At 40.0% G+C, this 13,759-nt stretch overlaps 1 protein-coding gene across 5 annotated transcripts in view; it reads left to right on the top strand.

Moving 5' to 3' along the window:
* NFASC (neurofascin) overlaps positions 1-13,759 on the top strand; it is a 179,309-nt gene that overhangs the window by 72,455 nt on the left and 93,095 nt on the right. For 4 of the 5 annotated variants that reach the window (XM_087856752.1, XM_087856747.1, XM_087856755.1 and 1 more), the window contains exon 1: positions 11,425-11,510. Coding sequence is in view for 1 of the 5 variants with exons in the window: in XM_087856758.1 (XP_087712884.1) it covers positions 11,405-11,510 (106 nt within the window). In the remaining 4 variants the exon portion in view is untranslated. Of the gene's footprint in view, positions 1-11,404; positions 11,511-13,759 lie in introns of those variants that run through there. The other variant, XM_087856758.1, reaches the window with a different exon arrangement.

Below are 13,759 nucleotides of genomic sequence, written 5' to 3'. Positions count from 1 at the left end.
AGACGTGGGCTTGCTGAATCATATGGTAATTCTATTTTTGATTTTTTGAGGAACTGCCGTACTGTGTTCCGTAGAGGCTGCCCCATTTTACCTTCCCACCAGCAATGTAGGAGGGCTCCATTTTTCCATATCCTCACCGACTTGTTATTTTCTGGTGTTCTTAGTAATAGCTATCCTAATGTGTATGAAGTAATAACTCATTGTCGTTTTGATTTACATTTCCCTAATGATTAGTGATGTTGAACATCTTTTCATGTGCTTGTTGGCCATTTGTATATCTTTGGAGGAATGTCTACTCAAGCCCTTTGCCCATTTTTGAGTCAGGTTGTTGGATTTGTTGTTGAATTGTAGTAATCATTATCTTGAATCCTAATTTCTCTTATTCCCTCTTGCTTATTGTATAGTTTTATTGCATAGTACTCTAACATACTTATTTCGCTTGCTGTGTAATATTTCATTGTTTGACTCTGACACAGTTTAATTATCCATTTCTCCATTGAGGAGCTTTTGGGCTCTTTCTAGGTTTCTGCTACGGTGAATAGGGCTGTGAGGAACATTTTTGTGCAGGTACAAGAGTGTCTCGTGGGTATATATATGTCCAAGAGTAGATTTGCTAAATCATAATTTGTGAATGTTCAGTTTTAGGAGGTAATGTAAAACTTTTTCCGAAGTGCTTGTACCCTTAGCAATGTATAGGAAATCTTCAACCTCTTGCAACATTTGATATGGTTGGACTTAGTAGTATTTGCTGGCTGAGTGAGTATAAATTGGTATCTCATTATAGTCTTGATTTGCATTTCCCAGATCACCATTGTGTTTATTAGCCACGTATATTCCAGTTTGTCTCCTGCCTTTATTTCTGTTAGTTTGTTATCCTTTTATTTTCTTATAGAAGCTCTTTGTATATATTCTTGACGGTAATCTTTTGTCAGGTGTGTGCATACCGAGTATCTTCCCTAGGTCTTAACTGGTCTTTGTATGTACCATAAGATTTCTTTTTTCCAAGTCAGATTTATTAAGGTATAATTTACAAAGAATAAAATTCACCTGTGTTAGGTGTAGAGCCCTATGAATTTTACAAACACATATAGTTACATAACCACCACTCTAATCAAGATACAGAACCTCTTCATCATTCCAAGAAATTCTCAGGTACCCCTATTTGGTTAATCCTCTCCCCACTGGCCCTAGCCCTTATTAGGTCTTTAGAGTTTGCATTTTCTAGGATGTCATATAAATTAAGCCATACAGTATGTAGCCTTTGGAGACTGGCTTCTTTTACTTAACACAATGCCTTCAAGATGCCTCTAACTTGATACATGTATCAGTAGATCATTTCTTTTTATTGTAAGTACTGTTCTATATATTATGTGCCACAGTTTATTGGCCCATTCACCTGTTAATAGACATTTGCCTTGTGTCTAGTTTTTGGCAATTATGAATAAACTTACTATAAATATCCACATGTAGGTTTTTGTGTGGACATATACTTTCATTCCTCTTGGATAAATACCTAAGAGTAGGATTACTAGGTCATATATTAACTGGATGTTTAACTTTCTAAACAACTGCCAAACTGTTTTCCAAGGCGATGCGCCATTTTTTATTCCCATCAGCAATGTATGCAAGTTCCATTTGCTTCACATGCTCCCCAGGACTTGGTATCATGAGCTTTTTTTGTTTTTTGAGCTCTTCTAACAGGTATATAATCATATCTTACTGTAGTTCCAGTTTGCATTTCCCTGTTGACTAAAGATGATGAGAATCTCTGTGTGTGCTTATTTGCCAAACATAGATCTTCTTTGGGAAAGTGTCTGTTTATATCCTTTGCTTGTTTTTTCATTGGGTTATCTGTTTTCTCCCATCCAACTACTAACCAGGCTGACCCTGCTTAGCTTCCAAGATCAGATGAGATCAGGCGCATTCGGGCTGGTATGGCCATAGACTGGGTTATTTGTTGTCTTAGTATCAGTTGAGAATTCTTGATATATCCTGTGACTGGCCCTTTATCAGATGTGTGTTTTTCAAATATTTTCCCCCAGTTTGTGGCTTGCCCTTTATTCTCTTAGCAATGTCTTTCAAATGGCCATGCAGGGCCCCCTCGCCCATCCTGGTCATTCTCCCCACTGACTGGGACAGGCATAGCGCAGAGGCACGCTTGCTGCTGGATTCCCCACTATCACCAGTAGTCACCTGCGGTGCCTCTTGAAGATACTGATTCTCCACATTGTTTGCTGTACTGTTTGGACTGGTCTAATTTTGCTGAATCTGTGGGTGAGAGTGCTCACATGAATCTTGAACTTTCCAGAGCAAATGCCCATCTTCCTTACAGTTAGAGAATCTCTTTTGGTGTCAGAACACAGGTCCAACCATACTAAATAACAGTGTCTGATTTTAGCTGGATTTTTTGCAGCTTTGGAATGTGAGATCCACTCAGTGAAGCAAGTTATCAAGGAAATTTAACAAATCTCTTTTCTTGGAAATGTCATTATTTAACACTTATGATGCTCAGCACTGGGCAATTTATTTTGAGGAGAAATAGCTTTTAAATACATTTGAGGAAGTGTTTTTGTTTTTAGAAGTACTGTCAAAATTCTGTGATCTATGCTAGCCCATAATGAAAATATGTTAAAAAAATTATTTCTGTCTAGTTTGTATTACTTTATGTAGTAACAGATTTTTCTTCCTAATTTGTTTTGCATTTGTTTTTGCATTTTAAATTTAATCGGCTGAGAGAAAGAAATGAGGTATAAAAATTGGAAAGCAAGAGATGTTATATTTACATAGAATGCAAAAAGAATCAACTGAAAACTATTTTTAATTAAACTTTTTATTTTGAAACAATTATAGATTCTTTGTCAGTTGTAGCAAATAATACAGATAGATCCCTTATGTACTTGGCCCAGCTTCCCCAAATAGTAGCTTGCAAATTATAGCACAACTTGGGGCACCTGAGTGTCTCAGTTTGTTAAGGATCTGACTCTTGATTTCGGCTCAGGTTGTGATCTCAGGTCATGAGATCAAGCCCCCCACTGGGCTCCACACTGGGCATGGAGCCTGCTTAAGATTCTCTCTCTCCCTCTGCCTCTATAAACAAACAAACAAACAAACAAACAAACAAACAAACAAACAAACTCTAGCACAGGTTATTGACAATAGACTGTCGACATGGAAACTGTTTCCATCACAGCCAGGATCCCTCTTGCTGACTTTTTATTTGTTTCCAAAGATTTTATTTACTTATTTACTTATTTATGTATTTGAGAGAGAGAATGAGCAGAAGGGAGAGGGAGAGAGAATCTGAAGCAGACTCCACACTGAGAGCAAAGCCTGATGCAGGGCTGGATCCCACAACCACAAGACCATGATCTGAGCCCTAACAGAGTCAGATGCTTAACCAACTGAGCCACCCAGGCGCCCCTCCTCTTGCTGACATTTTAAAGCCAAACCCGTCTCCTCCTATCACAACCCACCTTCCTTCATCTGTGGCAACCACTGATCTGTTCCCCATTTCTAGAATTTCGTCATTTCCAGAATGTTATATAAATGGAATCGCAGTATTGGCTTCTTTTGTTCAGCCTGTCTCTGGAGATATATCTAAGTTAACACATGTATCAATAATTCTCCCCTTTCTGTTGCTGCTCTAGTGTTCCACTACGCTCCACAGCAGTGTAACCATTCACCCATTGAAGGATACTTGGGTTGTTTCGCTTTGGGGCTATTAGGAATAAAACTGCTATAAACATTCCTGTACAGGTTTTTGTGTGGACCGAAGTCCTTGTTTCTCTGGGATAAGTGCACAGAAGTGCACTTGCTGGGTCATACTATAGTTCCATGTGTAATTTCTTAAGAAGCTGCCAAGCTATATGGTAACCTGGCTGTACCATTTTACATTTCCACCGGCAATGTATGTGTGATTTAGTGTTTCGACATCTTACCAGTGTTTGGTGTTGTTGTCACTATTTTTTATTTTAGCCATTCTGATAGGTGTGTAGTGATAGCTCATTGTTGCCTTGTTTCTTTCCTTTTCATTGCGATTTTAATTTGCATTCCGCCATCGGCTAGTGATGTTGAATCAGGTGCTCATTTGCCACCTGAATACCCACTTTAGTGAAATGTCTTTGGCTGTGTTCCCATTGGATTGTTTGCACCGTTGCTGCTGGGTTTTGGAAATTCTTCATATATTCCAGAACCAGTTCTTTGTCATATGTGTGATTTCTCCCACTCTTCATCCTCTTTTGCAGAACAAAGTTTTTAATTTTGATGAAATCCAGTTTGTCACTTTTTTCTTTTGTGGTTGGTGCTTTTGGCATCAAACTTAAGAACTGTTTGCCTACCCCTAGATCTCAAAGATTTTCTCCTGTTTTAATTCTACAAGTTTTATAAGCTTACATTTTACACTTAAGTCTGCCATCCATTTTGAGTTCATTTTTGTATAAGGACTTAGGTTGAGATTTTTTTCTTTCTTTATTTCCTTTCTTTTTTTTTTTTTTTTTTTTTTGGTCCCATGGATCCATGGATGTCCAATTGCTCCAGCACCATTTGTTGAAAAGGCTGTCTTTTTCCTCCACTGGTGCATCTTTTGAACATTAGTTGTGTGGGTGTACTTCTGGATTCTCTGTTCTGTTGCATTGATCTGTGTGGCTGTTCCGTTACCAGTACCACACACTTTTTATCACTGGAGCTATATAATGAGTCTTTCAGTTGGGTAGACGGCTCCCTCCCGTATTTTTCTTCTTTTTCAAGATCTTGTTAGCTATTCTAGTTCCTTTGTGTTTGCATATAAATTTTAGAATAATCTGTCTGTGTCTACTAAAAATCCTGCTGGGATTTTGATGAAATTGCACTGAGCCAGTGTATCCATTTGGGGTGAATTTGCACCTTAACTGTATTGGGTCTTCTAATCCACAAACACAGCGTGTCTCTCTGTCCATTTAGATCTTTGATTTCTGTCTTAGGCATTGCATGGTTTTCTGCATATGAATCCTGTACATGTTTTGTTCATTTTATTCCTAAGTATTCCGTTTTTTGAAGGATTGTAAATGGTATTGCATTTTTAATTTTTCCATGTGTTCATTGCTTGTATATAGAAATACAGTTGGTTTTCAAATGCTTATCTTGTATCCTGTAATCTTGATGATTCCATTTGCTAGTTCCAAGCTGGTTTTTGTGTTTTTTTGTTTATTTTATAGATTCCTTGAGATTTTCTACATAGACCCTCATGTTATCTGCAAATAGAAGCAGTTTTATTTCTTCCTTTCTGTCCCGTATGCCCTTCACTTCCTTTTCTTCCTTTATTCCACTGGCTAGAACTTCAGGCAATATGCTGAGGAAGATCGGTAAAAGTGGACATACTTGCTTTGTCTCCAGTTTTAAAGGGAAAGCATTCAGTCTTTCACCATGAAGTATAATATTCACTGTGGATGTTTGTAAATTTTTACTTTTATTTTTTTAGATTTTTTCTTTTTTTTAATTATTATGTTCAATTAGCCAACATATCATTAGTTTTTGATGTGGTGTTCAGTGATTCATTAGTTGTGTATAACACCCAGTGCTCATCACAACATGTACCCTTCTCAATACCTATCACTCAATTTTTTAAAATTTTAAAAATTTTTAAAAATCAAGTTGAGGAAGTTTCTCTCAAATTTTTTCTGAGAGTTTTTTTTTAATCATGAATGGGTATCGAATTTTGTCAGATGTTTTTTTCTGCCTTGATTGATAGGATCATGTGATTTTTTCTTCCTTAGCTTGTTAATATGGTGGATTTCTTTGATGATTTTAGAATAGTAAGCCAGCCTTGCATCCCTGGAATGAATCTACTTGGTCATAGTGTACAATTCTTTTTATATATTGCTGAATTCTATTTGCTAATTTTTAAAAAGATTTTTGTATCTATATTAATGGGAGGTATTATTGATCTTTAGTTTTCTTTTTCTTTTTTTTTTTTTTTTCTTTGTCTGATTTTGGTATCAGAGTCATATACCTTCATAAAATGAATTGGGAAATGTTTGCTTCTATAGTATGGAGGAAATTTTCTAAAATTGGTGTTGATTCGTCTTTAAAAGTTTGTTAGAATTCTTCAGTGAAACAGTCTAGGCCTGGAAATTTCTCTTTTGGGAGATTTGAAATTATGAATTCAATTTCTTTAATAATTATAAAGCCATTTGAATTATCTGTTACGTATTAGGAGTTATGGGTGTTTGCATTTTCGAGGAATTGGTCCATTTTGAGTTAGTTTTTAAATTTATGTGTGTAGAGTTGTTTGTAGTGTTTTCTTATCCCTTTGAGGCCTGGAGGGTCTTTAGTGACATCTCCTTTTTCATTCCTGATATTGGCAATTTTTTTTTCTTTTTCAGTTTTGCTAGAGGTTTGTCAGTTGTACTGATCTTTTCAAAGAACTAGCTCATGTCAGGAGAAAAAGAAAAAGAAAAAAGAACCAGCTCATTTCATTGATTTTCTACATTGGTTTTGCTTCATTGATTTCTGCTATTTCTTGTTTCCTTCCTTCTGCTTGCTTTCGGTTTATTTGGTCTTCTCTACTTTCTTGAAGTGGGACCTCATATTATTGATATGAGACTTTTCTTCTTTTCTATGTATGTATTTAGTGCACAAATAAAGTCAGGATAAAAATAATGATGTGGACAATTTAGACTCCTCTTATAGATAAAGAGGTAATTTTTCTAGTAAGTAAAGAGTTCCTTCAAACTGATAAGAATAAACTGACTACCCAGTAGAGAAATGGGCAAAGAATAGGAACAATTAAAGAAAAAGAAAATACTCAAATTCATTCATAATAAGTGAACCACAAAAGGCAATTAGATTGTAAAAGACCAAAAAAAAAAACAACTAAATTAATAATACAGCATATTGGAGAAGTGAGCAGCAGAAACTCAACTATTGCTGGTGGGAGTATAAATTTTCACAGCCTCCATGGAGAGCAATTTGGCCACATTCCCTTTGACCCAGAAATTCTGCATCCAAGAAGTCATCCTAAAAATAGTCTTGCAAGTGTGAGAAATCACATATATCCAAGAATATGTATTGGAGCAATTTTCCGCATCTGATGATTACAAACATCCTACATGTCTAAGAACGGAGGGTTGAGCACATAAATATGATATGCTCATACAATGAAATACTATGCAGCTGCTAAAAGCAGTCTTACATGAGCTAATATAGAAAGATATCTAAGATGTTTGTTAACTGAGAAAAGCAAGGTATGTGAAAAATATGTATAGCATGTTGTAATTAAAAAACAAATCTGGGGGCACCTGGGTGGCACAGCGGTTAAGCGTCTGCCTTCGGCTCAGGGCGTGATCTCGGCGTTATGGGATCGAGCCCCACATCAGGCTCTTCCGCTATGAGCCTGCTTTTTCCTCTCCCACTCCCCCTGCTTGTGTTCCCTCTCTCGCTGGCTGTCCCTATCTCTGTCGAATAAATAAAATCTTTTTTAAAAAATCTGTATCTATGTATACACAGCCAGCCTCTGTAAGGATACACAAGAGATTGGTAACAGTGGCTGGCCAGGGAGAGGGGCTAAGTGGAACTGGGAAGCTGGGGGACAGCGTTGGGAGGGGAATTTATATATATATGTATATACTTTTTAATATACTTCATTTTATACTCTTTTGCATCTTTTCATATCACGTGAAGGGATTACCTATTCAAAAAAAGTAAAATAACTTTTTAAATGCTTAGGTTAAGTAAGAACCTCCAGAAAGAAATAGAAACAGAGACAAAATAAGTCTTTGTTCCCTGCACACAGAATAAATATCCAAGGGGAGGAGGGGCATGAGCCAGGACTCAGGAGAGTTTTGATATTGTTCGTCTTCAGAAATAAGCACTTACAGAATCATAGAATTCCAAGGCAAGAAAGTCTTGGAGATTCCCCAGACCCACTTTTATTCTGGGAAGGACAATCTGTGAGTAAACATTTGCAAAGAAGAAATCTGTAAACACTCCCCACACAGACATCGAGATAAAAAGACCAAGAATAGCAGTTTGGGAGCCAGTGAGCAACCCCAGACATTCCTTCTGGTCACCGTTCGGACATGCTCTGCCTGCCCCTTATTGCTGGGGAGCGTGTTCCACTGCCCATTGTGCCCCCTGTAACCCAGCAGGTGTCTGGCCTTCTAGAAGCTGGGCACTACCTCAGATGCCCAGCAACTTGGGAGTGGTCCCCACCCATCTGTAACTGAGTGCCATTCTTCTTGCAGCCTGTGGGATATCGGGTGCCTTCTTGATCATGGTTCCTCCTCAGAGCATCAGGTGTCCTTCCTGGAACCTTCTTACCCCCGGGTCAGGTGGAGAGTTTTTACCATGGATTCCAAGTCTCCCTTCTCACTTAACCCTGAAGTCCTGTGAGCGATGATGATAAAAACATTGGGAGTGGTTATAACCTCCTCATCTTTAAGATTTTCTGTCTGTCTTTATATCTGTCCATTTCTCTTCAAATCACAGCTCTCATTTGATACTCACAGCAACCTCATAGGGCAGATCTGATCCCTAATTTTTAAATGACAGCAAAATATTGTACAAGGATTTGTTTTCCAAGTGCTTTCCTGCACATTATCTCATTGTAGTCCCCCAGTGCCCTCATATAGGCAAGGAAATTTTTATTAACCCAGATATACAAGTGGGGATATTAAAGAAGCATCTGTGGAATGCTGAGTCTTTGAGATAAAAACATGTGGGCTTGAATACTGGTTCAATAGGTTTATTCCTCCTGTTTCCTCCAGTGCGAAATGGGGATGATGATATCCACATCCTTCATCATCAGACTGGACTGCTGTTAGGATTAAATAACTATGGTTTGGAAGGGTTTTAAGAATTAGCATTCTAATGATTTCTTGTTTCTCAGACTATTCCATCATTTAAAATTTATTTGTATTTTGAAAATGTTTTGCAAAGGAGAGAATTATGTAACGAACTGGACATGCCCATCGTTGTCTGCAGCAATCGTCAATACAAAGCCAATCCTGTCTCAGCTATACTCCTACCCACCTTTTCTTCTTTTGATTTATTGACCTGTTTTCAAAATAACAAAGTACTTCCCTAACATCCTCAAAATGGGTTATTTGGAGTTTTAAAAGATATTCGTAGGGATTCATAATGTATTTATGTTTCAATCTATTGCAGTTGTGATCCTTGTTGATGTCCAGTTTGACCAAGGAGACCTTATTCTGGTTGGCTTTTGAGTCCTTTTGGCATGACTCCTGTTATAGTCTTTGACACTGCATTTGCTCTTTTGGTTTGATGAGATGTTCTAGGCTTATCTTGTACAATTGCTGCCTCAGACATTTCTCCAAGGAAGCCTGATTCCTTTGGGGGGGGGCAGAATTTAGAGTTCATAAACTGATTGCCAATGGTGCTCAATCCTCCTGGAATGATCCTTGTTTCTAGGTCTTACAGTGAACAGGGCTAGAGAGTATGTTTGTGCACATGTACACACATATGTGTGGAAGATAAAACATATGAAGTTCATACTGATACTCCAGTGAACAATCAGGGCTATAGACTTTTTACCTGATCTCATGAATCTTACATCTGTATCACCTTTCAAGAAGAAAATCTTCTTTCTCAGCAACATTAGTAGTATAATTCATTTGACTTATTCCACAATACACTACAAAAGTCCCAGAATAACAATAAGAAAAATATAATAATACCATCAATAATAGGATTATTGAAAACAGTTAGGGTTTGAGGGGCCCAGGGAGAGGGGCAGTTCCTTTTATTCTTAGGTATATTCTTCCAGGGATATTCAATCAAATTACTGTGGGTTTTTTTTTTTTTAAGATTTTATTTATTTATTTGACAGAGAGAGAGACAGCCAGCAAGAGAGGGAACACAAGTAGGGGGAGTGGGAGAGGAAGAAGCAGGCTCCCAGCGGAGCAGGACCCTGGGATCACGCCCTGAGATGAAGGCAGACGTTTAACGACTGAACCACCCAGGCACCCCTCAGTCAAATTACTGTGTTTTAATTTCTCTATGTGTACTGCCAACCAGCTGGACACATAAACTCATTTGTTGCATTTTATTTTAATTTTAGGCATTTCTTTTTAAAATATTAATTGTGCTTTTATAATTATGTCAGATATTTACACGTTCCAAAGCAAATTCACACAACAAGGTCTATTTCAAACCCACTTTTATCACTGTCCGATCCACCTCATTCCTCCCCCTCTCAGTAGGTCTTTTAAAAAAATTTTTAAGATTATTTATTTGAGAGAGAGCATGTACGTGGGGTGGAGGAACAGAGGGAGAGGGAGAGAGAGAGAGTCTTAAGCAGACTCCTTGTTGAGTGCAGAGCCTGATGTGGGGCTCAATCTCGCGACCCTGAGATCACGACCTGAGCCAAAACCAAGAGTTCGATGCTTAACTGACTGTGCCACCCAGGCGCCCTTTAAATTTTATTTTATGCTTTATCCTTTTATCGTCTTTTTTAAAAAAGCAGATACTTATCTTTGCATTTCGCTCCCTTTCCCTTATTTATTTCTTAAATAAATGATAACATATTAAACATACTTTTTCCTATCATGTTTTTTCCTCTTAACAGTAGAGATCACAACATAGGCATGTAGGATATATCTCAAACAGATTCCTAGAGCTGGGATTGCCGGTCCAAGAGTGAATGCAGGCGTATTTTGATAGACATCACCACATTCTCCTTTACAAAAGTGGATTTTACCATTTCCTGCAGACACATTTTAATGTTAAAGCAAATGATTAAGTGAGATATGTTATCTGCACGGAGAAAGGTAAAATGGTTGCCCAGAAGGACTGGAACTGGGCTTGAACCTGTAAATTCTAACTAGTAGTAACTTCTCCCCATTTTACAAATGAAGAAACTGAGACACATGCAGAGAAGTGATCCTCCTTAAATGACATAACAAATTAGAACTTCAAATACATGCCCCTGACCCTAAAATTAGATCTCCTTTCAATGTTATGGATCTATTTATGATGAACTCGGTTTGACTATCTGTAGGTGGGGAAGAAAAACCTAATAGTTCTCTTAAGTTAATTAATGAGATAATAATGGGTAAATTCCCCCATGGGTGTAGGAGAAATTCTCCAAGATATGGCTTAACTCCTTTAGGTGAATGGGGAATCAGTGATTAGATTATGATGTCAGGGCACTAATAATGATCTTGTGGATGAAAGAGACCGCCAAAGTCTAACATGTTTAGGCACCTTGCAGAATCGCTGTCATTTCTTACACAGTGCCTTGAATTTCTTTAAACAAAGATGTCATTATGCTAAGCAAAACTTTCCAAATGGGTGTGGACAACGATGTAATTTCCCAGTGAATGAACAGACTGCGAACCACAAAACAAAGCCTTTTCTCTTTCTTTCCTAGAGTGACCCTGGGGCTCTTTATGCTTTTGCTCTGTGACAGGTTGATTGACTTATGTGCAATTTGGGACCCTGGAGTTTTCCTTCCCGCTGCAGGCTGGAAGAGAGCCTCTGATATCGCAAGAAGGAGGCTGAATGAGGCAGAGACGGTGAGTGGAGTGAGTGGGGCTTGGCCTGGTGCATGTGGCTCAGAGATGGGGGTGGGGGGAGATTCTTGCCTCTCCTCTTCTCTTTGATGAGCCAAGGTTCTTTGGCTTCCCGAGTCCTGTGAAAGAACATCTCCTTCTTTCTCCCTGGAGCTGGCCACAGAGCCAGACCTCCAGGCTCTCCTTTGCAAGGAGGCTGGCACTGGGGAAGCTTCAGCTCCTTTTCTCCAGCAGATTCAGTCAGTGGCATTAGTCTTGTTATTGTCCCAACTGTCCACCTGAATTGAAAAATTGGGAAACAGCTTTGTGACCCACGCCCCCCCGCCCTGCCCCATGGAGCCTGGCCTCCACAACCTGGGAGCCTCCTGAGTGACAGCCTCGGCATATGGGGGACAGTCTGGAGAACCCCTCCTCTGGGCGGGGCTTTGGGCCCCAGCAGATGGACAGCTGTCCATGGCCCAGTGAGCAACCCGAGGCCCATATCACTGAAGCAGACCCTGTGTGCACGGTCTGCATTGTTCCGTTCTCAGCTAGAATTTCCTGCTGCCCACGGCTCCTGTTTTCGTCTCAGGCTGGGGTGGCAGGGGAGGAAACGCGGGAAGTGAAGGCTGCAGTTTTAACAGAGGAGTCACTGGTGACAGATCACAGGCTAGCAGCCTGGAGGCCTGAACAGAGAAAGGTTTCTTTTTTTTTTTTTTTAAAGATTTTATTTATTTATTTGACAGAGATAAGAGACAGCCAGTGAGAGAGGTAACACAAGCAGGAGGAGTGGGAGAGGAAGAAGCAGGCTCATAGCGGAGGAGCCTGATGTGGGGCTCGATCCCATAACGCCAGGATCACGCCCTGAGCTGAAGGCAGACGCTTAACGACTGCGCCACCCAGGCGCCCCCAGAGAAAGGTTTCTTATTCTTGACTCTGGGCGCCTCTGCCGCATGGCATTTTGTCTTTCTCTCTCCAGCCCCCTTTCCAGATGTCTTCTGTTCTCCCAGGAGTTGGAAATGGGGGCGCGGCGGGGGAGGGGGGGATGAAGGGAGGGGTTGAAAGATGGGAGCAGAGCATGCTGATGACATGGATTTCAGATCTGGACAAAATCCAGCTGTACTTGCTTGGTGACTTTAGGAGTGTTTCTAACTGCTCTAGGCCTGAGTTTCTTGGTTTATACAATGGGGATAATAATGGATGTCTTGTAGATTAAAGATTAAATGTCCAAAGAGCCCTGCACAGTGCCTGACACATGGCAGGTGTTCAGTCAATGAAAGTTATTATTATGTATCCCTATCAACAGAGCTCAGATATACTTGTCTTATCAAGGTAGTTTCTGTGTGGGACCTTTTAGGGCTACAACTTGCTTTTATAACACTGTCAGGTTTCAGGGACCGCTTGGGAAATCCATCTGACCACAGGGCTTTTCACTGAATCGTTGCTACTAAATATTTGAACTTGAACATACACCTGACCTTGCCAGGTGGGAGGCACAATTCTTTTGTTTTACTGTTTTTGGAGGGCCTTGATCACAAAAGTGGTATGCCAGGCTATTTTCATGGACAGGTAAAGATATGAAAAACAGCATGGGAACAGAGCCGGGACGGAATTGGGAGGTAGTCAGCGTTGCATTACCATGCACCCTCTCGGCGCTTTTTCAGGTGCCCTCTCCACTGTCTGTCCCTGTACCCGCCAGAACCCCTCAGTGCCCTGCCTGGACACCAGCCCTGAAGGTTGCCTCCCCAGACTCCTGCCTGAGGACCCCCCCTCCTCAGGTGATAGCAGCACCACACCCCACTAGCACATCTGGCTGGCAGCTGCTGTCACGCCCACGAGCAAACTTGTGCTGGCTTGCACCTCTGAACACTTCCAACCTAACCAGCAATCCCTAATATGGGTTCAGAGCTTTATTTTTATAGTGCGTCCATTTAATTATGTCATCTGACTTTCCTGACCATTCATTCTGTGGTGCAAGCAAGGCAGGGGTCTTCATTCCGTTTGACGGAGGACTATATGAGGCTCCAGAAGTTATTTCTCCAAGGTCCACAAAATACATTAGCAGCGGAGCCCATCCTAGAGGTGAGATGCCCGAATTACAGGTGTTTTTCTTGCCATGACATCACAGCGCCTCCTCCAGTCTCGGGCACCGGCACGTCATGAGGGGTCAGTGGGTCAGAGGACTTTCAGACACACAGAGAAACCTTTAAAAAGAAAAAAGTACAGAGAGTACATGTGAGCAGGCCCATATGGCTATGGAGGGAACGATAAGT

This window comes from Ursus americanus, chromosome 2 (genome assembly GCF_024610735.1).
Source record: "Ursus americanus isolate L20-20 chromosome 2, mUrsAme1.1.p, whole genome shotgun sequence".
NCBI lineage: Eukaryota > Metazoa > Chordata > Mammalia > Carnivora > Ursidae > Ursus > Ursus americanus.
Note: the sequence above shows the minus strand (reverse complement) of the source record. Positions and strands in the feature narration are given on the sequence as shown.